The following is a 24,530-nucleotide window of genomic DNA, read 5'->3' on the forward strand; positions in this document are numbered from 1 at the left end:
ATGGACAATCACAATATGGACAAAAGCACTTGGCGCAGCTTCGAAATCAAATTGTCACTCCTAGCCGGGTTTATGCTGTGACTTGAAACGTGACAAACTGTCAAAAACATACATATTGACAAACTTAAAATTAAAACAAGGGGCTTCTTTTGGCGCGCGAAATTTGACATCCAATGTCACCTTACTTTTCGGACACAATATATTTACACAAAATATACAACAGTATATTTACAAATGATTAATCATAGCGCAAATTAACACCCACAGTGCATCAAATTACAGTGAGCTGTATTTAGGCAAAGTTACAAATGATATAACAACAAATATGCTTGTTCAAAGTTGCACAAAGTACGAAATTATGTAGCGCTAAACGTTAACCAAAACTATGTTCAGCAAAAGAGTAAAACATACAACATAAGGTAAAGCATCGATGTCTTCGACATTCCTAAAAACATGTCCTCCAGATTTCTATGATCGCCTGGACGATCTACTACGTAAATTTAATGAAATGTAAATTTAAATTGAAGCAATAAACATGTTTTAAATCAATATTCAAATAGATTGGAAAAACTTTCATTTGGTTTCGTTTTCTAATCCCGAACAGTGACTCTAAATTTGACCTTTAAAATTTATATTTTTGTCTTATGTAATGCCAACAGTGTGCATTACTCTTGCCCGTTTTTTTATTTTCACACTTGATTCTAATTTTCTCCATTTTGATTGCTACCCAACTTAACGGTCAAAAATTAAAAAAAACCCGCAGCTCTCAAGCTGAAACATTTTTTTTTTTAAAGTTTAGAAGCATGTGACGATGATACATTATGATACTTCAACGTGCGCCGTGCAACTTTTATTTCTCACGGGATCCCTCTGAGGCGGGTCCGTCGCGTACACCAGAACAAAAAAAAAAAAAATGCTGCAAGGAAAATATTTTATTGCCGTGCAAAAACAACAAAAACAAGGCACTGTGATAAAACAAGGTGGGCGAAAACGCTTCGGCGGCAGGAAAAAAAAAAAACGCACACAAATTTCCCCAACATGCCGGACTTATTCCCTGGACCAATGCTGCTGTCAGTCTGCTAAGTGGTGACGTCAAAGTGCCTAAGCTTTCACCTGGAAACCCGGCGAGTTGGGCGCATGGGTACCGAAATTGTATCTTTCATCTATTGCACAAAATTTCCTGCCTTTTTTTTGCTATGGCCGCTGTTGCTTCCCGTACCGTGATGGATGTCCATGATTTTTTTTTGCACTCCCGCTTATCTAGCATGTTATCAAACCATCTACAAAAGAGGAAGCTTAGTTCGCTTACGGTTTGTTTGAGCAAAAACCTAGCGAATCAACGGGAATGACAACGCAAACGTCCGCCGTCCCTTTCCCACTCTTGCTTTCCCCGTGTGTTGGCCTAGGGTGAAATTTTCATCCAGAATTTTTAATGCATCGCTGTGGAAATCCGCTGAGAGGAAATAGAAAAAAAAAGCAGACACACAAGCGTGCGGATTGCAGCAAGAGGACACCAAAGCGTCGGGAAATCCGCTCCGGGGCAATGAAGCCGGCGACCTGCCCCATGCGCTTTGATTATGAATTATGAATTGCCTCGCTAACGAACCAAAGGTGTATCCGTAACGTGAGCATAAAATGGTAACGGTACGGTCGAGGTCAAGATGGTGTATCTGACTGGCGGGAGTTGTTGCATTCCTGTCCACGCTTTTTTTTTTTTAATTCACCTACTCTCACTCGGACCACGCGCTCATGTTGGTGCGCTCTTGTGGAAGAATTGCAGCGATAATAGCGACATGCGTTGGGTGCTTGGGGAGATGTTTTTTTTTTTTAGCGTGTACGTGCGTTCCTCTTATAAATAACTCTATTATCCTTTTCCCGGTGCTGGACGGAAGCTTACCAGCTGCAATGTATGTAGGTGTGTTTTCCCATCAATACACATTGGTTGGTTGATAGGTGGATTGGTTCGGTGCATTCAACAGTTTTTCCTTGCTGGTTCTTTACGTGGGATGAACAATGAAGTAAATCTGCCCGTGCGTGAGCGTTCGGGGAGGTTTTTGTAAGAGCAAATCAAGGCATGGTGTTTTATAGCATGATTAAAATATAGCAATTTAATCCTTTTTTTTTACTGTTACGAACACCATCTTCTACACGGCTTAAATTGGCGTTTTGTGACAGGCTTTTATTGACCTACATCGTAGCGCATTTAGTTGAACAATGGTAATCTTCAAACAAGCAAAATCAGTTCCAGCCCTAGCAGTTTCTAGAGGTGTTAGATTGCGAATATTCAATTTATTTTTTATATATTTATTATCAATTTTCTTCACATTGTTAGCTTAGTAGTCACCCAATCATAAGCCCCATAATCCCATAATCATAATCCTAATAAGTACATCACACAAAAGCACTCAACTATGATACACGGTTTACAACAGGGTTTCGGTCCAAATAATGATTGCATTGTAAGAAAAATGATTGCAAGGTTTTAAACCTTCCCCAAAGCGATTCTGCTTTTCCATTACATAGATCAAAATTATGTACATCAACAGCAATACAGTGGTTTAGACTAGCAGGGTCAAAGTTTCCAGTCAAAGTGTTGTCCCGTGACAACATGTTCGAAATGGTCTTCTCGTTCCTGAGAGTCCTAGCACAAGGTCTTTAGAATTATAACATGATGACTCTAATATGAGACTCTTTCGTTCTTCAATTTGTACTTGCTTCCAGTGTTGATTTGGTTTGGTTCTGGTGAGTTTCGTTTTGCGTTTAGGCCAGAGGCGGATTAACCTGTGGGCGATTAACATCGTGGGCCTTTCCGTCCAGTGGTGGCTCACCAATTACGACGGACTTCAACGACCAGGGAGACTTCGCCGGCTAGAGAATCTCTACGTAAAATCATTATACAAAATACGCCCCCCACTCCCACCTCCTCTCTTGCACGATACAGATGTAGGGGGGCTTCTGTTCAGTTGGTCAATTACAGACCCTTTTCACAGACTAGCTACTGGGGTGTGTTTCCGATAGCCATTCCGTCAGGGGTCTTTAAACGCCTTGAACAGACAATGTTTGGGGGCTGTCTTCTTCCCTCGTCTTGAGTGTATGTAAGCATTAGCCTCTGGAAACATTGGGTGGTTGCGAATGGCTGAACTATGGAGCTCGAGAATGAAGTTCGGAAATGACATAATCAAACTATGTAAACAGATTAGTGATTATCTCGTGCGAGTAAAAGTTCCTAGTTCTTGAAAAGGTCTGATTTTGCGATTTTGATTTTTATGCGCCATATGCGGGAGGTGTTACTGTTTTTATTTCGAGCGAAGAAAATGGCAGCCGATGCTTGCGGCGAAACTGCTCTAAGCGAAACAAGGTGTCGGGATTGATTTTGACGCTTTTGTAGTGGTTATTCCACCGTGGAGGATGCTCAACGTGAAGAAAGGCCCAAAACGTTCGCCGATGAAGTATTGAAGGCTTTACTGGAGGAAAATCACTGCTGAAACTCAAGAAGAGCTTGCAACCGTGCTTGGTGTAACTCTTCAGGCCATATGATCACGGTTGAACGCCTTAGGCATGGATACCACACGAGTTGAAGCCGCAGGACATTGAACGTAGACTCTTCATGTGGAAATTGCTGGTCCAGCGGCACAGCAGAAAAGGGGTTCCTGCACAAAATCGTAACGGGAGATGAGAAGTGGATTTTTTTCAGCAATCCAAAGCACAAAAAATCATGGGGATTCCCCGGTAATACCCCAACATCATCAGATCGGTAGAACATCCATAGCTCGAAAGTTATGCTTAGTATTTGGTGGGACCAGGTCCGCGTCATCTACTACGAACTTCTGAAACCGGGAGAAACAATCACTGGTGACCAGAATACTCATCATGCCACGACAAAGTTATTCTGCTGCAAGACAATGCTCGGCCACATGTTGCGCAATCTGTGAAAAACTACCTTAATAGCCTTAAATGGGATGTTTTATCGCTTCCGCCGTATTCAATGGATCTGGCACCGTCGGATTTTCATCTGTTCCGATCCATGGTACATGGATTGGCTTTCCAGCAGTTTTCCTCCTATGAACAGATCTAGAACTGGTTGGATAGCTGGATTGAGTCGAAAAAGGTATCGTTTTTCCGAAAAGGAATACGCGTTTTACCCGTAAGATTGAAGAAAGTAATGAATAATGATACTTTGATTGCCCAATTTCTAAAAATAAAAATGTCACGAGTAAAAATATACTTATGAAAAACGGTCGTTATTTATTTGCGCACCTTATAATAATAAATGTAACAGAAGATCCAGTCTATAAAATTTTCAATATGTATACTATACACTTCAATATGTACATATATGTATGTACAATATGTTATAATTAATTATGACTATACAAAGCCGTATTGTCCCGAGCACATCTATGTTTGTTGGTGAAATGAATGTTTAAATGATCTACAGGCAAGTTCAAATCATTCAATCATTAATTCAAATTTGTACTTGATAATATTGTTGGGTACAATTTTAGCATTACGTTTAAAACTAATCAAAAAGCAGCATCGTATATGAAAGAGGTATCGTTGCCCGCTTTAACTAATCGATTTAGATAATTAGCTAAAATATGGTCATGGAATGATTACATATATGCGTCGGATTCCGAAAAAGCTTACACGAAACTTATTGAAAAGATTATATTGAAGGCCAATGTTTGTAATTCAGAACCGAAGGCTAGTTGAAAAATACCTCGAGGAGAGTTGTTTGCTCAAAATAGCTTCAGAAAACATGTTTTTCATGCAATTATATGAAATGTGAAGCCCATTTATTATTCTTTTTCACGGCTCAACGATCTCCAGTGTCATATAATTGGCTTACAAGACTTTTTGATACCACGTCGTTGGATAGCCAGATCTCATTACGGAGGAACATTGCGGGTGGGATTTGAACCCCGTGCCATTGCCGTGTGAAAAATAGCATCCTCAACAGCATTAAGACATTTTAGATATGTCTTAATGCCCAAACCACATCGCCTTTAATATTATCAGACCCTGCGAGGCTGACTCTCCTTTGCTTCATTTCCATACAAAGAATCATAAGCATAATAGCAAAATTTTGACTTTTTCTTTTCCTCAATTTCATCCTCTACTGTACACGCTTGAGAAAGTGGAAAAATGTCCTAACGAGCCATTCGAGCTACAGTTTCAACTGCAATCGAAAGAGAAATGAAAAGCGATCCCGTAGTAATATCCTCGCGCATAGCGCGATACACCTCCTACCAGACCTCATTGTCCGTGTTCGGACGAGTTTCCTTTTTCTTTCCCGCACCAAATCGACACAGTTTTATATTACGATCCACTCTCCCCCGCACACTCACCACAATTCTTTCCTATTGGTAACTTCTGATCGGCGAAGTGTTTCCGTTTCCTCCGGTTACGGTTGGACGGTTTCGTGCGGCGAACAGGATCTCCGCCCTGCTACAAATTGTGCCCGGGCGCGGCAAAATGAAAGTGAAAATATGTGTCGCTTGGGAAATTAATTCCGGTAAACGGTAGCCACACGGGTATTGAGAATATTGGCAGCGTGGTCGATGATTATCACGATTATTTGCGCTTAATTCGAGCCCTACGAATGAAACGGCCCGGGAGTGGACAGTGGCATTGGCAGGCGGGTGGTGTTTTGGAATATCGGTGTCCTTGTACCACGGAGCTGTACGGTACTTATGATAACCGCACTGAATGGGCGAAAGAATGTGAGTGCTTTTGTTTTCCACCCACAACTAGATTTTCCCGGTGCGTTTCACTCTCGATTGGGTGATTAGAAAGCCACAATATGGTTTTGTCCCTCCCGTACGGTATCATGCTAATGCTTGGTTAGAGTTGAATAAATTTTTTTTTCTAATGTAATAAGGTAGTAGAAACCATTACCGATCCTGCAATCCAACCATTCAGTGCCGCATAATAACGCACAGTACCATGCAATTGTATGCACTTCAGGTAATGTCAATAGTGCATCGTATTTACATATCCATTCATGTGTGATCAGTCCGCTTCCATCACGCTCGTGTCAGTTATAGCAAAATGATGAGCTGCATTCGGTTGCAATTCTGCTGTTCCTGTGTGCAAGGGTTCCATTACTGGTTAGTCACTTTTCACCGCTTCCAGTCCCGGTAGACTAATTGCCGTTGAAATATTATCCACCCGGTAGTGGTTTTCTGCAAATATGCAACACTTCAATGCAGTGCGGTTGATAGTTTCCCGTAATGCATTTGCTACTGATCCTCTCCATTCGGTCCCTCCTTCACCACCGATACCGCTCACTCACCATTTCTATAGCTCCAGCTCTGTTCAAAGGCCAGGTTTGCTAATGCTCAATCGAGTGTGGTGACAAGAATGGAAAAGTCATACAATGCACCCGACACAGCTGGGTGCGAGTGTTGGACCGGAACGAAACTTTAAACCTGTAGGCTAATGAACAGATTCGTTTAATGCAATTGTGTGCAGTTTGCTAAAACGCGTGAAACATTGTAATGCTTCGCACCAACTGTTGAGCGAGTAAATAAATTGAGGTGTTTAACATTTGAAAATGGTAATCGGGTAAATTAAATTAATTTTCCGCACTGCAAATGGGCGTTCGCGGAAACGAGGAACGTGATGAGCATACTTTGAAGTTTATCTGCATGTGAACGGATGTGCTCGGTCGGAGACTATGAAGCGCTCGTTTATAATTGGAAAATGGGATCATAATGTTAATGGGAATGGTATTTATTTTGGGAATTGTTGTGCATTGTGTATTGTATGCATCAACTATAAACGTTTGTAGCGATAGCGAATATATTAATTGGAAACGGTGTATACTTTGTGCGACGTTTAATGAAAGGACAACAATACGATCTGGAAAAGTTTGTACTACATTTAAAAAAAATGCTTCATTCAAAAATGAATACGCGACATCGTTGAGATGATAGTCTAGACTCTAGGCTACAGCTCCCGTTTCACTTTGATTTTCTTTATTCGTGTTATATGTATTATCTTTATTAGTTCCGTGTGGAGTTTGATGTTTGATCAAAGAATACAACTACAAACATCTGGATACCTCTTCTGCAAGAGAAGTTTTGGCCCCTAGGGCCTAGAGATTTGAAGTATCTTCTTCTTGGCTTAAAGACCCCTACATCACGCCGGCCATCGAAATGGCTTACTAGACTACCGACACCACGTAGTTGGATAGTCAGTCGTCAATGCGGGGGGATTTGGTACGGATGGGATTTGAACCCCGGTCCTAACCGTTTGAAGACCACCGCCGCTGTCATGTACTCCACCGGGTTGCCCCAGAATTGAAGTATATAAGGCTCACATACTCCCAACTTGCCTTCTCTGTTGTATAAGTCATCTTAGGATTTGTGTTTCTTGTCAAAAAAGTAGCAATATGTAGTTTGAAACAATATCTCTTAGGATCACCAGTTAAATATCAAAAAGATGATTGATAAAATCCGAGGTGGATTCAATCCCTCGGAGGCCCTAAGTGGAGAAGATGTAAGGGTTTTCGTGAATACTTTTACAACATATTAGACTAGCAATCTGTCAGGAATACTAAGCAAATTGAACCATATGAACAACGCTCTCGCGGCCTGAATTGCCACCGTTCACCATACTAAACTGCAGTTTCAGAAACTGTTACATTCCGACAGGAATTTCAATAACACTTGTATAAGTATTGCTGATATTCATCCCTTCTTTAGGTTTGCCGACACGGTTTGAAAGAATATTACAAAGCAAATAGCGAGATATCCTATCGGACGAGCGAGAGGTAATCAACAGGTGGAAGTGCTACATCGACAGATACCTTAACGGAACAGATGCAGGAGGCACCGAACTAGGCGCAGGAAGCAGAGGAGTGCAAAACTACGATTGCCGGCATGACGATGACGAGGTACCCCCGCCATCCCTGAACGAAGTCATCAGTGCCATCAAACAGCTGAAATACAACAAATCCGCTGGCAGCGATGGGCAGGTGGCCGAACTGTTCAAGATAGGTCTGGAGAGGATTTCCGCCATCATGCATCGGCAGATTGTTAAGATTTGGGATCAGGAAGAACTACCGGACGAATGGAAACTGGGTGTCATACACCCGGTGTACAAAAAGGGCGACAGGATGGACTGTGCTAACTTCCGGGCCATCACAGTTCTGAATGTTGCCTACAAGATTCTGTCCCAAAGCTGGATTTGTTGGAGGCAAATCGACTACCGACCAAATCTTTACTCTTCGGCAGATCCTCCAAAAATGCCGGGAGCACCAGATCCCTACGCACCACCTGTTCATTGACTTCAAGGCGGCCTAGGATACCATAGATCGGACCGAACTATGGAACACCATGCAGCAGTGCAGATTCCATGGGACGCTGGTACGGCTGCTAAAGGCCACTATGGACGGGGTGCAGTGCAAGGTGAGAGTTTAGAGCATGCTGTCGGAATCGTTCGAATCTCACCGGGGTCTGAGGCAAGGAGACGGAATCTCCTGTTTGTTGTTCAACATCGCTCTAGAGGGTGTCATACGAAGCGCGGACTTCGACATCCGGGGCACGATTTTCACTCGATCTCTCCAATTCCTTGGCTTCGCGGATGACATCGACATTATCAGACGGACAACGACGGCGGTGTGCGAGGCGTACACCTGACTGAAACGCGAGACCAATAGAATTGGATTGAGCATCGATGCGACGAAGACAAAATTCCTGCTTGCCGGAGTTCGACTCGGAAGCAGAGTATCAGCTGACGGCGACGATATCGAGGTCGTAGAGGCGTTCTGCTGCCTTGGTACGATCGTAACTTCGGCAGCAAAATCCGAAGGCGCATTGGTCAGGGGAATCGTGCCTACTACGAACTCCACAAACTCCTACGATCCAGAAAACATCAACAACACACGAAATGCATGATTTACTGCATCTTGATACGTCCGGTAGTCCTCTACGGGTACGAGTCATGAACTATGCTGACGGAGGACACCAATCCAATCGCCATTTTACAACAGCGAATGCTATAGACTATCTTTGGTGGTGTGTGCGAGCAGGGCGTTTGGTGAAGGAGAATGATCCACGAGCTAGCTGAGCTGTTGGGCGGTACAGATATCCTGACGGAAGGATACGTTGGCTGGGGCACGTGATGAGGATGCCAGACTCATGCCCCATCAAAAAGGTAGAGAAGGCTTAGATGGAGGACTGCAGCCCTAAACCGAGTTTCCCGGAACGTTTTTTTTTTTCAAATGTACAGTAGACGCAATTACGGTTGGGCAATTTTTATAAACCATCAAGTCCGTGTTTCGTGACAAATTTATAAGGGTCATATTAAGATAGGATCATGTTTTCACATCCATATCCTACGTGACAGAGTAGAGCTGATCATATCAGTTCAATTGGTTACAATATCATTCGTGAAATTTTAAGAGCGCAGAATCTTATACATTTTCTGAGTTGTTTGGCATTGTTATGCATTGCTTGTAGTTTATTTAATTTTACATCTTTTTTTAAATTGGGTCATCTTGCAATCTATTTTCTATTTTCGTTTCGCTTTTATCAACACAACTCATTAAAAATTTCTTCCCATTCCGTGTTTTATCATCGACATTGTATGTGGGCATTCTGAAATGATACACCTTTGCCGACTTTAGACTACGTAGGTAATTCCCTAAAATACACACTTTTGCTCTCAGTCGTTACCGAAACGGTTCTCTTCCTTTTGAAATACAATTAAAGGAAAAATATGTAGTCTTGAAAACGGTTATCTTAGTTTTCACAGTAGTTTTTAAAGGCCTGATTAGTAGAAAGATGTCTTTCGGATTTTTTTAGAAAGATGATTTTCCTACGTATTATTAATCAATTGTTTAAACAAAACAAAGCAAAACATTTTCTGTTCGGTTCAATCAGAGAACTTCTCATCCCCTTTAAGTGGTCGCGTTCGTTTGCAATAACGGAAGAACATGTTGCTCTTTGCGGTTAACTGTTTACAGTGCAGCAAAAAAAAAAACTTAACAATGAGGCTTACCATCCCATATGCTACATATTATGTTTGTTGCTGTGTATGTGCCTTACTTGAATGATCGATCCTTGCCGCAACGTAAATGGCAAACATTAAAAATTGAATTTTGATTCCCTGTCTGCAAAGAAGGAAGAAAAACGAGATGCTTGCTTGCTTCGTTCCGTTATGAGTGATTCCTGTCATCAATCTTTTCTGCATCCAGCAGTTCGAACAGCGTTTGCCTGCATCCAACAGTTTCCCATGTAGGATATCTCAAATCAAGTCAAAAGCAGATACAAACCAATATGCACACACACACACACACACACACACATACACATGTAAGGATTTATGTTGCCTCATGTGTACATACCACCGATCAGGCTTATGAATTAATTACGAATTATTTCGTCCCTCTGCTCCACCGTTACGATTGAACGCTAATGATGATTGAGTTTTGAAAATTCAATCACTCCTGCATCAGCATCAGTCAGGTTCGCTGCGCCGTGTCGGCCCAGTGACTGCAGCGCCAGCAGTAGTTCTATTAGTAGAAGAACATCCCAAAAATAGCTCCGGAAATTCCCGAATCGAGCGCACGGCCCGAAACGGTTCCGCGTACAAAGCGTTAGTCTCATTTGCTCGGGAGTGCATTCCACTGTCCCGGTTTGCACGAATGATTACGGGGCCGGGCAAAAGTGTGCTTTATTTCCGGTTGCCATTTTGCGTTGTTTATTATGGCTGGTAAGGAAAAATGAGTCCGTGCTTTGTTGCAGTTAGTGCGCTTAACAACATCCGTCCACACACAGCTCCGCGAACATTTTAGGTCTTTTTGCATGTTTTGTTGTACTGTGTCGCAGTGTAGGTGTTTGAGTGAACAATAGAGTTTGGTGTTTGGAGAAAGATTTGAAATTATATATGACATTTTCTAGAATTTTTCAACGTATAAAATACTTATAATACTCAAAGTATAAGACTTTGAGTATTTTTTAAACTAATATTTCTTAAAAGAGGAAATGCCTTATCAATATGAGTATTAAATTTATTCAACACAAGCGGTGTTGAGAATACGGAACTGTATCGTCATAATTAATTATACATAAATAAATAAATCATAATTTTTTAAAATTTATTTGAAAACCCTAAAAACATTATCCGAAAATTTAACCACCAAAATAATGTCACCTGCATTCAGAACTGTTAACATTGATAAGTGTATTTGTTTTTCTTGCTAAACAGCAGCTTCTTACTGCTGGCGTACAGTTATCCTAGTTAAAAATGATTGCAACAATCTCGGCACAAGTTAAGACTGACTTTTATAAAATATGCTAGTATCAAGCATCGAAGAAACTTTTCCATTTACCTAACATTTACCCCATGATGGAAGGTAAATGGACGGGTTCAAGTTGTTAGCGCTTCCGGGGTACGGTGGTCCGGGGAAAAAAGTCTGGCAACCGTGATTATTTTGTAATTTAATTTCCATCAACAGCGGCTTAATGCTTCATGTGAGTGTGACTAACATCTGTAGTGTACGAGCTCGTGTGTGAGTGTGTGTGTGTGTGTGGGTGAATTAACCACTCGGGCAGGATATCGTCTTTATCAGGCTTGATTTACCCTTGACCTGCTGACTGGCAAGGGCAAAAACCAAACACGCACACATATTGCCGGCTCGTATCGGTGTGATTTATCAGCTGCGCGGTGAAGGAGACAGTTATGTGACAGTTACCGAGCATGGCAGGAGCCGGGAACTAAGAAATATAACTTTAAATTTAGCGGATCGTACGCGATTCAGCTGACGCCGCTCGGTTGTTTCAGGTTCCGGGAAGCCACGAATACCGAGGAAACCCGGGAAAGAGTAGCTTTGGAATGGCATCTGAATTATTTATCTAGTTTTCGCAAGTGTTCCGTGCTGCCAACCGCTGCCAACGTTTTCCACTTTCCGGCGGTGGAAGTGGCTCCGATTTTGCACAAGGCGGCATCCGAGCTAGGCAGCTAGATGGAGGTGGCATTCTTTCCTATAATCTCTCGCTCCTTGCCACCCGCCGCCCCTTGGTAAGCTGAAAATGTTGGCCAACCAGGAGCACTCATTGTTTGTGCAAACTGTGAACAATTTGTGTGTGAGCGTAGAATGCGTTCATATTTCATATCGGGATGTTTTCCTCGCGTTGTTTGCCAGTGGGACAAACGGGAGGAGCCAAAAAAAAATGCTGCTAGCCGTAAGTGTAGCAAAAGTTAAGAGCAAAGATTGCACAAAGTCCGCACACACTTTCTGGTCACACGGTCGTGGACGTGAGCATGATGATGGTGAATGGTGCTGATCATGATGGTTTTGAGACGGAAATCACTGCATTCATTATATGGGGTACATGTGGGGGTTTATGGGGTACAAAAGTGGTTTGCAAAAGCATTTGTTTTTGTTAATTTAGTTTGAAACGATTTCTCTTCCGACGTTCAACTTTTTGCCAGACAGATTTGCTGGGCTGGAGTGGGTGGTTTTTTTGTTTTCGGGTTTCGAAAAGATGTGTCGTGCAGTAGAAATGTCATGGTGCCAGGTACGGAAAATACGGTAACATCAGTAGGAATGAAATTTGTGCAACTAGTTTGAAACAAATATTGAAGGATGTGGTTAGTTGAAAGTGTAGGAAATGAATTTGGACGTTAATTCAATTTTTCAAACAAAATGGGACTCGGGAAAGTTGGTATGAAATGTTGGACAAGTTCTAGAACGAGGGAAGACATTCAAGACATTTTTCCCTCTATTTAAAATACAACTCGCAAAGCTTGAGACCACAGTAGGGGACCTTATACGATGCTATTAGCTCCCAATTTCTTGAAGACAGCGGCCCCAGTCTTCGCAAGTAGGACCGGAGTTCATATTTCATCCGGATCGTTTGCTCGTAAACCATTCGTAGGCCGGCCTGGACTAGTAGATTGTTGTACTGTAGCAAAAAAGAAGAAGAAGACTTCTTTCTTTTGCGGTATCTGCTGAGTATTCTGCTCATTGAGCTCATTCATCGTGTTTATAATTTTTTTTCGAGCCAATCATCAAAAAAAGGACACAGTTTTCCCATTCTGATCTCAAAAAGAACCCCCAAAGAAAATCGTACAGTAAGAGTAGCTAGTAGCAGTTAGTGAGAGAGTAGAATTATGAGCAGTTTGAGCAGCGAGTGAAATATGCATTAAAAAGTTACCGATTTGACCAAAGGATTGAGCGGAAAGTAAAAGGTCTGTTTTCTGCAGGGAAAATTTGACAAAAAAAAAACCCCGTGCAACCAATCATTTTTGTATAAACTGTTTCACCTTCTCTCTAATGCTTACCTTAGGGTCTTCACACGGCAGAACCGGGGTTCAAACCCCATCCGGACTAGTAAGCCATTCGATGGCTGGCGTGACCTTAGAAGGGTCGTTAAGCCAAGAAGAATGCTTACATTTGACAATACGGCAACGTCTCGTTAAACTCAACAAATAAATAATGCCTACCTTTTCCTATTTTATTTTTATTTTGTTACCCACAGTATTGTACAAAACAAGTGCAACTCAAATAGAGCAATCATAAAATAGATCAGCAAATCTCAGTTTTTTCAAATAGAAAACGGGACACTTACTCCAGTTGACGGTTCAGGAGTCTAGATGTTTGCTACATGTTCATTGCAGTAAACGGCTGTCAAATTTATGGATCACAGCGAGTGGACAAGAACCATTTTGTGCTGATCAAAACAACTGCAGCTTCTCGCTTCTTTGAACTATTCTCTCTATCAGCATCGTTTGAGAACTTTGTTTCACGTTGGAAAAATATTTGTTTGCTGAAAAAGTGTTCTTTTTCGATTATTGTAACATTACAAGGTTAAACAGTACACGTAAATAATTATTGAGGAAGGTCAGTACTAATGCTTCCTTTATATTTTTGTTACCAGACTCCAAAATGACACCTGACTGTCTTGGAGTGTAACTAAGAAAGAAAATAATCGATGATTTCAAGAGTAAAATGAAACAAAAAAAAACTAGTGACAAGTATGAGGTGAAAAAATCTAGACTGTTTCGTATGTACAATGACATCCAGGAAAATGTTATGTTGCCTTGTGCTGCAATGCAATACGCCATTAACATGAACATTTCAACAAGACAACCATCTCAAGCACACCGCCAAAGTAGTCAAACAGTGGTTTAAGGATAATTAAATCATGGTGATGAACTGGCTTCCACAATTTCCAGATCGGGAATCAGAAAGTTGATCGTAAAAGTGTTCGACGCAAGGATCAGTTGTTTGCACAAATAAAAAAATGCGTGGGCAACAATACTACAAAACTTCATTCTATGCATTCTATGATTCTATGATCGATTTTATGCAGCGCAGATGCAAGGCTGTAATTGAAAACAAAGGATCGGCAACGAAATATTGAAAGTCAATTTAAATTTGGCAAACAAAACGTGAAATAGCACCTGTTTTGTCCAGGAGGAAAACTTTATTTTTTATATTTATTAATTTTTCATGAATTGTTATGTATATATAATGAAGCCTTTGTTACAATAAACAAGAAAAGTGCTGTTTCAATCAACTTAAAAACATCTTTCTCACAATTGATTTATTATGCTCCTTTACTGTAGGGTTTCATGATTTAGATTGATTGGTTGCACTTGTTTTGTCCAATACTGTAGATCTAATTCTGACATAAATTTTATTAGTATTTAGTTGGCCGAACATACACTGTTGAATTTGCACATAGCGTATCACGTCCATTCATTGCAACATCGGGTGTACCCCAAGGTAGCAACTTGGGCCCACTGCTTTTCACACTCTTCATGAATGACCTAGCCTACGTACTGCCAGCAGATAAATACCTTATGTTTGCAGACGACGTTAAATTGTTCATGACAATACACAAAGACTCCGACCAGCATGAGCTACAACAACACTTAGATAACTTCTACCACTGGTGTATGCGGAATCTACTAAAAAATATGCATTGAAAAATGTCAGGTGATATCTTTCAGTAGATCTCGGGAGACGAAACACCACAGCTACAATATTAATGGAACACCTATTGAACGAGCAACACATGTAAGGGACCTCGGTATTGTGCTGGACACTAAACTGACATTTGACCGTCATGCCGAAGAAATCATCAGTCGCTGCAATCAACTTCTTGGATTTGTGCTACGCATGTCTAGAGACCTCAAGGACCCCATGTGTCTTAAAGCCATTTACTGCAGCACAGTTCGGTCAGTTCTCGAGTATGCTAGTGTGGTTTGGAACCCATCGACACAACGCCTATCTGACCGCATTGAATCAATTCAACGTAAGCTCTCCCGGTACGCAATCCACCTACTTCCATGGAATCCAGGTAGCCAACATCCCTCTTACGAAAATCGTCTGATGCTCCTTGGCCTGCACTAGCTGAAAGAGAGACGTCGTATTGCCCAGCAACTCTTCATCGCCAACCTGCTTACAGGGAACTTTGACTCCCCTGCACTCCTCCAACAACTTAACATATATGCTCCCACAACATCACTACGTACACGCCCACTACTCGCGAGTACACGGCGCCGAACGAACTTTGGGTCAGGCGATCCTCTGACATCAATGTGTAGAGCATTCAATGAGGTATACTCACTATTCGACTTCCAGAACTCCATAAAATATTTCAAGGGCCAACTGTTCTCAAGGCGAACGAATTGAATAGTGTTAAAAAATTAAGTATTTATGTACACGCTAGGCTAAGATACGATCATCCGGACTATTATTGTCCAATGAATAAAGTGTAATAATAATAATAATAATAATAAATTATCATTTTTCAAATGTGTATTTTAAGTACATTTACTGTCCTCCTAATATATTTTTTGCCGCATTAAAAATGTTTTATGTTTAAAGAATGTTTCATGAAATAGTAAGCTTTGTTATTTCGTGTACATCATTTGTGCTGTTCAATGGAGGCAAGTTCAATATTCGTTTGATGTATTTATTTTGAAATACCTTTTCTTTCTATGCATGACTTGCTTAACGCAGTTCGTCCAGACTGGTAAAGCACGTAAAATAATTGATCTTAAAATCTTTTATATTATAGTAGCTTGTTATCTATTATCAACTGATCAGTTTGTAAATGATGCCATTGTGCCAAGCCGTATCGAATGCTTTCTTATTGTTTTATTATTATTTATTTTAGTACGACGAATTATTCCACGCCGTATTGTCATACAATCAATCGATAAAAAAATAATTGAAGCACAATTGGCAAAGGTTAAACATCCTTGTTACTCTTTTCTTATGAAGTTGCTGTTACCCAATCAATCTTGTAACATTCAAATAAACAAGGAGAAACTAAAAACATGCAGAAAACAACTTGTAGAAAGCTCACCTGCATCCTGTTGCTGTCGGTGTTCGATTTCGATCAATGTTTTCATCCCCAAACGTTTCTATGAATTTTGCCACGTCAGCAACAACGAGAAGCTGGAACCAGCTGGCACCTGAAACCGTTTGCGCTGGAAAGGAATGAGAGTGAACGAAGCAAGAGTTAAAATAGAACAGTGCTACGAATGAGTCAGCTGCCATGATGAAAAACTATTTCCCCATCGCCCGCAGGGATATGTTTTGGATTATTGATGGTTAATGTAGATGTTGCCCTCTCTGCTCCCTGCTGTAGGGTAGCAATTGAACAGGAATCGATTCCGTTGCAGTTTGCGATCGTATGCAGTTTTGGCAGCAAATCGACGTCCCAAAGGAAGAGACCATCAGTTCCCTTCCCAAGCATAAGTATGCAAAACACAATACCCCGAGCGTAGAGTGGACAATTCCCATGGTGAGGGAAATTCTGATGCAGCATTTTCGTATGCTTCCAGCATGAGGCAAAGTCTGCAGTGACATCAGCTTTGGCTTGTAGTATGGGAAGTTTAGAAGTATGGTTCCGATCACTGTAGCCTTAGCCGGAGACAAGGTTGAGTGATTTATGAAAATATTTAGTGCAAATCAAGCGAGCAAACATCAAGTGGCTAATACCGGGTACACAAGTAGAGAATGCTATTTGGGAAGCAGCATTTTGATATTACGCTTAAAGGATGGATGCAACTGCGAAAGAGAAGTCAGGAAGGAGATCCATACGAGAGGCAAAGAGGCAAATGCAAAAGTGCTTCTCAATCTTCTCGAAGTAGGATATTGAATTTTGGCCCAGAAAGGCTTTTCAGGTCAATATTGACAAGGAAATGGGTTGGGGTCTGTTATTTCTGGCATACGTGTAGCGTGGCGCTATTATTTTGGCGCATCCAACCGAAGCATTCAACTCCTGCCAGCTACCACCGCTATCACGATGACGGTGCACCGCACACATGGCCAACTGCCAACCCTCACCATCTCTTTCTCCGCAAACCACAGCCCATAGCTTGTATCGTGTTAGCACTGAAAACTTCGATCCGATAAAGTTATTAGACTTCCTATACGGCTTTCCGGCGCTCGTAGTGGAATGTTTTTTTTTTTTGTTTTCTTGCCCATTTCTGGTTCGTGTGTTTGTTTGTACGCTTACTGCTTTGCAGCCGCCAATGTCTGTGCAACTTGAACAAGGCAGGAATACGAAATGATGGCTCCTAACGCTGGGAGAATGAATATTTGTTACCCAGTGAGGCAAGGTTTGCCAAGGCGAGCAAATGCGGATAAATTGATCGGAAGTGTAACGGAAAGTACGCCATAAATAAATACGATCGCACATGCAGCTGCTGCTTGTTGCGAGCGGCATCCTTCACCTGGTGCGCCGCGTTCTATATGCAACTGAGAGAGACGCTGTAGACACATGAAAGACTCGAGACACTATAACGGAGATGCAGTAGCAATAGCAAAAACTAGGTTGTTGCAGTACGATAAATTGAACTTTTCAATTGCAAAAGAGACAAAACAGAAGGATGTATGGGTTCGATGAGTTCGTCGAAAAACGATTGAAAATGCGGTTGAAGCATTTCCTTTTTTGCGATGCGAATGATGTTCCGTTACGGCAGCACTTCTACTTCAACAAATATAAATAGAATTAGCTTGCCATACGAGAAAAAAAGAAATTGTGAAGAATTTATTTTGAGAATATCTTTGTCTTGCGATTGTAATGTACATTCAATTCTTTCAAAAGATTGTGGTGAAGGAGCAATTGGTGCAGTTTCTGAATGGACACGAGCTATTCATTCGCGAGCAGTCGGGGTTTAGGCAGAGGCACTCTTGTGAAACTGCTTTGAATCTTGTACTGGCGAGATGGAAACTGTTGATGGAACGAAAGGAGACTATAACTGCTGCCTTTTTGGATCTAAAACGAGCATTTGAGACAATATCCAGACAGTTATTATTGTCAACACTAAAACGTTTTGGTATTGTGTGGAGGGAGCTCAATTGGTTCGAAAGTTATTGAAAAGATAGAACTCAAAGAACTTTTTTTGAAAACTCTAAATCAGAGGCTATAGAAAACACCCTTGGAGTTAGGCAAGAAAGTGTTCTAGGACCAATTTTGTTTATCATGTACATTAACGACATGAAACAGGGTTTGAAATTTTGTGAGATTAATCTTTTTGCGGAAGATACTGTTTTGTTTATCTCGCACAAAGACATCAAACAAGCGAAGTCTCTCATTAATCTCGATTTGAACGCTCTAGATGTTTGGTTGAAGTACAAAAAGCTGGCATTAACCATAAAAAAGACAAGTTACATGATAATGACTACCATTGTTTTGACCAATCCTCCATCTATCGTTATAATCATGGAAACAATCGAAAGAACTCGTCAGGTGAAATACTTGGAGGTTATATAAGACGACAAGTTGAAATTCTACGCTCACATAGACTGGGTCATCACCAAAGTGGCAAAGAAGTGTGGAGGTATTAGTAGGCTGGCGAACGATCTCGTTTTTTTCGGGAAAGTCCACCTCTACAAATCACTCATATCCCCACACTTTGATTTCTGCTCGTCCATTTTGTTTCTCGGTCAATAAGGAGCAAATTATTCGGCTTCAACGGTTGCAAAATCGAATTATGAGGCTTATTTTGGGTTGTGGTCGACGTACATCGTCCGCTGTTATGCTGGATATAGAGAGAGAGAATAGTGCGGGGATCTGACGTTCACAAGTACTGTACACGCAGAGCTGGTGGGGCCAGAGTTCCAAACTTACTATCTCAAAGTGCTAGGAACTTTTTGTATTTCAAAGGGATTCAACGGTACAACAGTATGCTCAGGGAATTAAAAAAAGGCGAGCAGCTTACAGGAGTTCAAGCGTAGGTGTACTGTGTAATGTTAACATATGTGTAGATGTCCATGTCACTCTGTGTTGTGTAACTGCACTTGTCATGACCTAGATGATGATGATAAGTTTTTTTGTGTATTTTTAATTTTAAAAAAATGTCACAGATTTTTTTTTTTCGTTCTTTTATAGAGGCTTTGAGTCTTAGAGACTACATTCGCCTCTCCATAAAATGTCACAGATGTCTCAGCGGTGTTCTTAAACGTGGTGGACCAGTCCTATTCCTCGGTCGTTGAAACGCTACGTAAAGGATACATGAAATACCATTGTCGTGAAGTAAGGCTCATTTCTTCCTCGGTGGAATTGTGTTGATCTTATCAGATATGTTGGTGGCTTTTTGGATGCCTCGGAATGCTCTTGGATGTCCCCACTTACGGTTTATTAATTTTTATTGTACAATTAGAGCAAAAATATCGTAAAGATAATTCCGTCCTTCTCAAACCTGTGTTGCGGTAAGAGGTGGGACTTATCATCATCATTCATTGCCTCTTCTTCTTGGGTTGACTGCCCTCTAGGATACGCTGGCCATAAAATTTCTTACTATGAAGCAGCAAGAATTGGATTGATGATCTATGCGACGAAGACGAAATACCTGCTTGACAGAGGCTCTGATCGTGATAGAGCCCGAGTGGGAAGCAGCGTGTTAGTCGACATCGACAACCTCGAGGTAGTAGAGGAGTTCTGCTATCTTGGGACTTTCGTAACTTCGGATAACGATGTCAGCAGCGAAATCCGGAGACGCATTGTGCAGGGGAATCGTGCCTAATACGGCCTCCACCGTCTGCTGAGATCCAGATGACTTCGAGACCGCACTAAATGTGAGATATATCGCACACAGTTTCGCCCGGTGGTCCTATATGGATTCTCGGACCATCCGAGCGGTGGATGCTAACGCTGTTGGTGTGTTTGAGCGTCGCATCTTCTGGGCATAGAGAGATAAAGAGACATCTTCCTGCATCGGAAGATGTCTCTTTATAGGTGAGGTCCCTTGAACGAATAAGTCTACGTGTCTACGAGCTCTTGAAGACGACGAGAAAGATAAGACTCCTGTAACCCTGTAATTATGCCCTTAGCAGGTGTCCAATCTGTTAATTGCTAATCTCTGCTCAATCTAATGGAAAACAGAACTAAAATAATCTTAATACATTTTAAATTTGAAATAAAAAAAAATAAAAAATGTGTTCATTTGAAAAATCAATTTCTAAAATAATAATTTTGCTTAGATATAGCACACAGTGTTGTGTTCGGGAGTGTTTGACGGGTTTAATCTTTAAAATAATTGCTGTCATAACAATGTTTTTGTTTGTTGCAGTCCAAAGCCTGTAGAGGTCTAAAATAATCATCAAACCAGATGATTCTTTGGACCTCTCCATTGCTGCAATATTAACCAATACTATTAGAAATGAAACAACTATATCCACCTGAGGAACGCAACACACAACAATAGTCCTGAACAAGAACCCTACAACCACAAACCGAGCATGCCCGGGATAAGGCAAAGAATAAGGAGGAAATGCCTTACTTTAAATGTTAATTGTTTCAGTCACATATGATGTTGAAAACACAGCAACATGAAGTCATATTAGGTAATAAATAAATAAAATAAATAATTATAGCAAACAGTGAACATGTTTTGATTATTTCAACCATTAAAAACAGCCAAACAAGAGAAACAATAAGCAACTCTAGCAAGTTATTGCAATAAGCGCTAAGTAAATTATCTCTTTAAATATTTAAAAGATATAAAACTTCGAGCTAAAAGCTAGAATGTCAAATAGTGACGTAGAAGACCTGCTGAAAGCAGAATTAAATCCTAATTATAGCACAGCAATGCGATACGATCAATGCGCACAATGGACCAACTTCAAAACATATGATGCTTTCAGCCACTCGATAAACCCCAAATACTAGGAAGGACAGCAAAAGCACAACACTCTGTTGCGACGTTGATCGCTATAACGCAATGAATAATTTGCGAGCAACATATTCCGGTCGCGCACGGGACGGAACATAAAAACTTCATTTCAATAACACCATTATACCACTATCAGACGTATTCCCGGAAAGTTGGCCCAGTGCCACCCGTGCACTTGCACTGGTGAGTCAGCGTGCTTGGGTTGTTGGAAAATAATATAAAATACAGTACGGGACGTTAAACGCGACTTGTGCCCGGGCACGATACCACGTCGCTCATCGTTGTTGGGGTAATTTAATGTTAGTTTTCAGTCGGCTGGCCACGGACCGGTGAAACATATATATTTATTTTTTTATTACTCCTTCCTTGTTCCTCCCTTTCGATGCAAACGTGTGTGTGTGTGTGCGTTAGGCTTTCGTGTCCGAAATAGCGATGAACGGAAGAAAATCGATGAAAGCTTCAATGTCGACTCATGGCTGGATTGGGCTGGAGACGATTAAGGGGAACGAGTTAGGGGCGTATGACTGGGAGGATAGGAAATAAAAACCTTACATTTTCATTTCTCCACGCTTCACACCCTTCCGAGTACTAACCCCTTTGGGTTGCAATCAGTGTCAACCTGTAGAACGTGTACCGAGCGAAGCACGAAAGCGCGTATCGTAAAACGATTCTTTATGGCTGCGTCATTGTAATCACGGTGGATGAATGGTAGGATTGAACGGTGTATGTGTGTGTAATGGAAGGAAAACTCCACTGTATCGAACCTTACACGCTCGACAGGTGTAGTCCAAATCAAACAATAAACCTCCAACACACTACAACCCCAACCTCGCGGGATCTTGAAATGATGGTCGATTGCAGAGCGTTAGCGAACGGTTAAAGGCGGAATGTTTACTATTGAGTGAACGAATGTTAAAGACATTTTCATTGGGGTGCCAATATTTCCAGCCAAAATGTGTGTATTTTTATTGGAGAAATATTTAAGCAATTTTTAAAACATTGTAGTAAAGTTTTAAAGCAAGAAAATGAAGAAATGGTTCGCTAAGAGCTAGTTCTTTTCTCGCTTTTTAGCGGTTTTATTATACAACAGCATTGTTTCGTGCAGTGAATAATGCTCGTGACAGTTTTAATACATTTGTCAGAATGCACCCGTACCAACGGTTTATCATCAGCTTGCACAGAACGATACAAGATGTGCCAACGAGGTAGCACAATGAGGTAGCCGCTTTCAGCTCCGACTGCCCAATGCGGGCGGAGGTACAGAGCTATCCGTTATTTATACATTTTTATGTCTTCATTTCGAGTCGACAATTGTATAGCATCCCGCACTGGCATGGTGTGTTGTTTTTATTCCACCGTTCACCGTATGGAGTCGGCATGCTGTCTATTCTTTCGGTGAAACAACAGTGAAACAGAAATGAGCAGGCTTTCTTAAGAGAAAAGAAATTGGTTCAACAACGAACAGCAACAAAAAAGCAACAACTCTCAACCATGTCTTTCAGGAGAGCAAGAAAAAGCAAGTGAAAAGGAAAGCGACGAAACACGAACGACAGCATGAAGCCAGACGGATAAGTAACAAGAGCGAGCAAGCTGGTAGAAGAAAGTATCTGCGAAATGACTAACGATGACGATGAAGATGACGATGTCGACGTGTGACTTATGTTTATGAGTGTTTCAGTACTGGAGAGGGGACAATCCGGTTCAGTGTGTGTATGTGTGACGGATGAGGTAAAGACAATGAAGAAGTCATTTTTTAATCCTGCCTAGAAGGAGTCCGTCCTTGAGCTGGCGTACTTTTCCTAGGAACACAAAGAACATGTGGCGATATTAGAGCCTCAAGCCGTCGAGAAAATGGTAAGAAAGTTGTTTTTTTTTCCACGCGGAAAACGGGAACGACTAAGCTTCGGTAGGATATTTTTTGAACAAAATTAAACGAACTTCATCAACGTCGGTGGGTAAAGTAGGCGCCATATGTCAGGAGCTTTGGTTTTTGTTATCAATATTTTCTTTCGCCCCCTCGCTCTCTCTCTCTCCCTCTTTTATTCTCGCTGTGTAAAGGACCGCATGAACGGCAAGCGAACAGGTGGATAAAGCTTTTTTAGCCACGGGCGTTCCGTGCTGGATTTTGGACGGTGTTCCTTTTGTTTCATGTGTGGTGGAGTCCATCGAGGTGGATGCCGTTTTGGCTTCCGTGACACTTTATTCTTTCCGTTTCGCTATACATTCGCCTCGCCCCCGCTCAATCGATCGTCCCGTGTGCTTGTATGACGAGGTGAAACTTAGTCGGGGATTCAATTATGGTGCTTTTCTTTGTTTTATAACAAACCGACTGGGTTGACTAGGAACGAGAGCGGGTCGGTATCGGTATAAAACCGTATTCAATATTGCGTTTATGTAGCCGAACATTGGGTCGTCGTACATTGCCGCTGGCGTGCCGTAAATTGGCGTGTTTCGTTACCATTAAAAGCTTGAAATAGCAGTTTAATACTGCTCTGATCCAAATGAACACGAAACGGGTGGAGTGGGAGGGAAATGTTGAAAGTGTTACAAAATTTTACCGTTGATTAAATCAACCAAATGGGAGGAATGTTTGATGGATGGTGGGAGATGTAAAAAAGCTTTATGAAATGGAGACGCCTGGTGGTTGATGTGATTGTGCATTTTGTTTTGTTCTTGTAGCTGTTTTGACTTGCACTACAAGGCGAATCATTTTGTGTGTGTGTGTGTGTTCTGTAAGACAACTGTAATTGAACGATCATGATTTTATAATGTACAAAATTGAAGTGCACAAAGAAATTTTATTTAAGATTGTTGAAATTATAATAATTACGATCAATTAAAACTAATTTTGGACACCCTTTAGAGTCTTTAATGTGGCGGTCCGATGGTAAGGCGACAACGGCACCGGTTTTCCATCGGCAGAACTGGGATTCACATTCCATCCAGACCATTCCCCGGGTGTGAGGACTGACAATCCACCCAGCCGTCGTGATCTTGTAGGTCGTCATGCCAATAAGAAGATAGTCTTTATAAACATAGTTTCTTTTTGATCCTTAAAAATCAAAACTCATTTATTTTATACAAGCAAACCCTCCACATCCTTGTCGGATTGATTGCCGCTATCAGTGTACTTTGCAGTTCAATGAAAATCAATCGATTCTTCGCACTATCCTCGACGTCAACGCTCTGTTCAACGCTTAACGCATTTAATCGATGACGATAATGCGTTTCACGCGTTTCCATATCACTGACCATGTACACTGATAGGACATAATCGAAAGGATGTAGGGTTAAGGTCGCTATTATCTCTGGCCATTTGAAGGATATGGAAGCTATGCAGTAGAAGAATGGTGCATTGCCCAAATGGAGGATACACA

At 41.3% G+C, this 24,530-nt stretch overlaps 4 protein-coding genes across 4 annotated transcripts in view; 1 reads left to right on the forward strand and 3 right to left on the reverse strand.

Moving 5' to 3' along the window:
* The window catches only part of LOC126556255 (39S ribosomal protein L15, mitochondrial), a 416,466-nt gene that overhangs the window by 188,617 nt on the left and 203,319 nt on the right, over positions 1–24,530 (forward strand). The window lies entirely within an intron of this gene.
* LOC126556015 (maltase A3-like) overlaps positions 1–24,530 on the reverse strand; it is a 252,849-nt gene that overhangs the window by 97,541 nt on the left and 130,778 nt on the right. The gene's annotated exons all lie outside the window — the stretch shown is intronic.
* LOC126568780 (E3 ubiquitin-protein ligase mind-bomb) overlaps positions 1–24,530 on the reverse strand; it is a 191,102-nt gene that overhangs the window by 33,529 nt on the left and 133,043 nt on the right. The window lies entirely within an intron of this gene.
* Positions 1–24,530, reverse strand: part of LOC126556158 (uncharacterized) — an 83,861-nt gene that overhangs the window by 5,422 nt on the left and 53,909 nt on the right. The window contains exon 2 of the mRNA XM_050211381.1: positions 16,335–16,458. Coding sequence (XP_050067338.1) covers positions 16,335–16,340 — 6 coding nt within the window. The 5' untranslated portion in view covers positions 16,341–16,458. The remainder of the gene's footprint in view (positions 1–16,334; positions 16,459–24,530) is intronic.

The sequence above is a fragment of the Anopheles maculipalpis genome, chromosome 2RL (genome assembly GCF_943734695.1).
Source record: "Anopheles maculipalpis chromosome 2RL, idAnoMacuDA_375_x, whole genome shotgun sequence".
In the NCBI taxonomy this organism is placed as follows: Eukaryota; Metazoa; Arthropoda; class Insecta; order Diptera; family Culicidae; genus Anopheles; species Anopheles maculipalpis.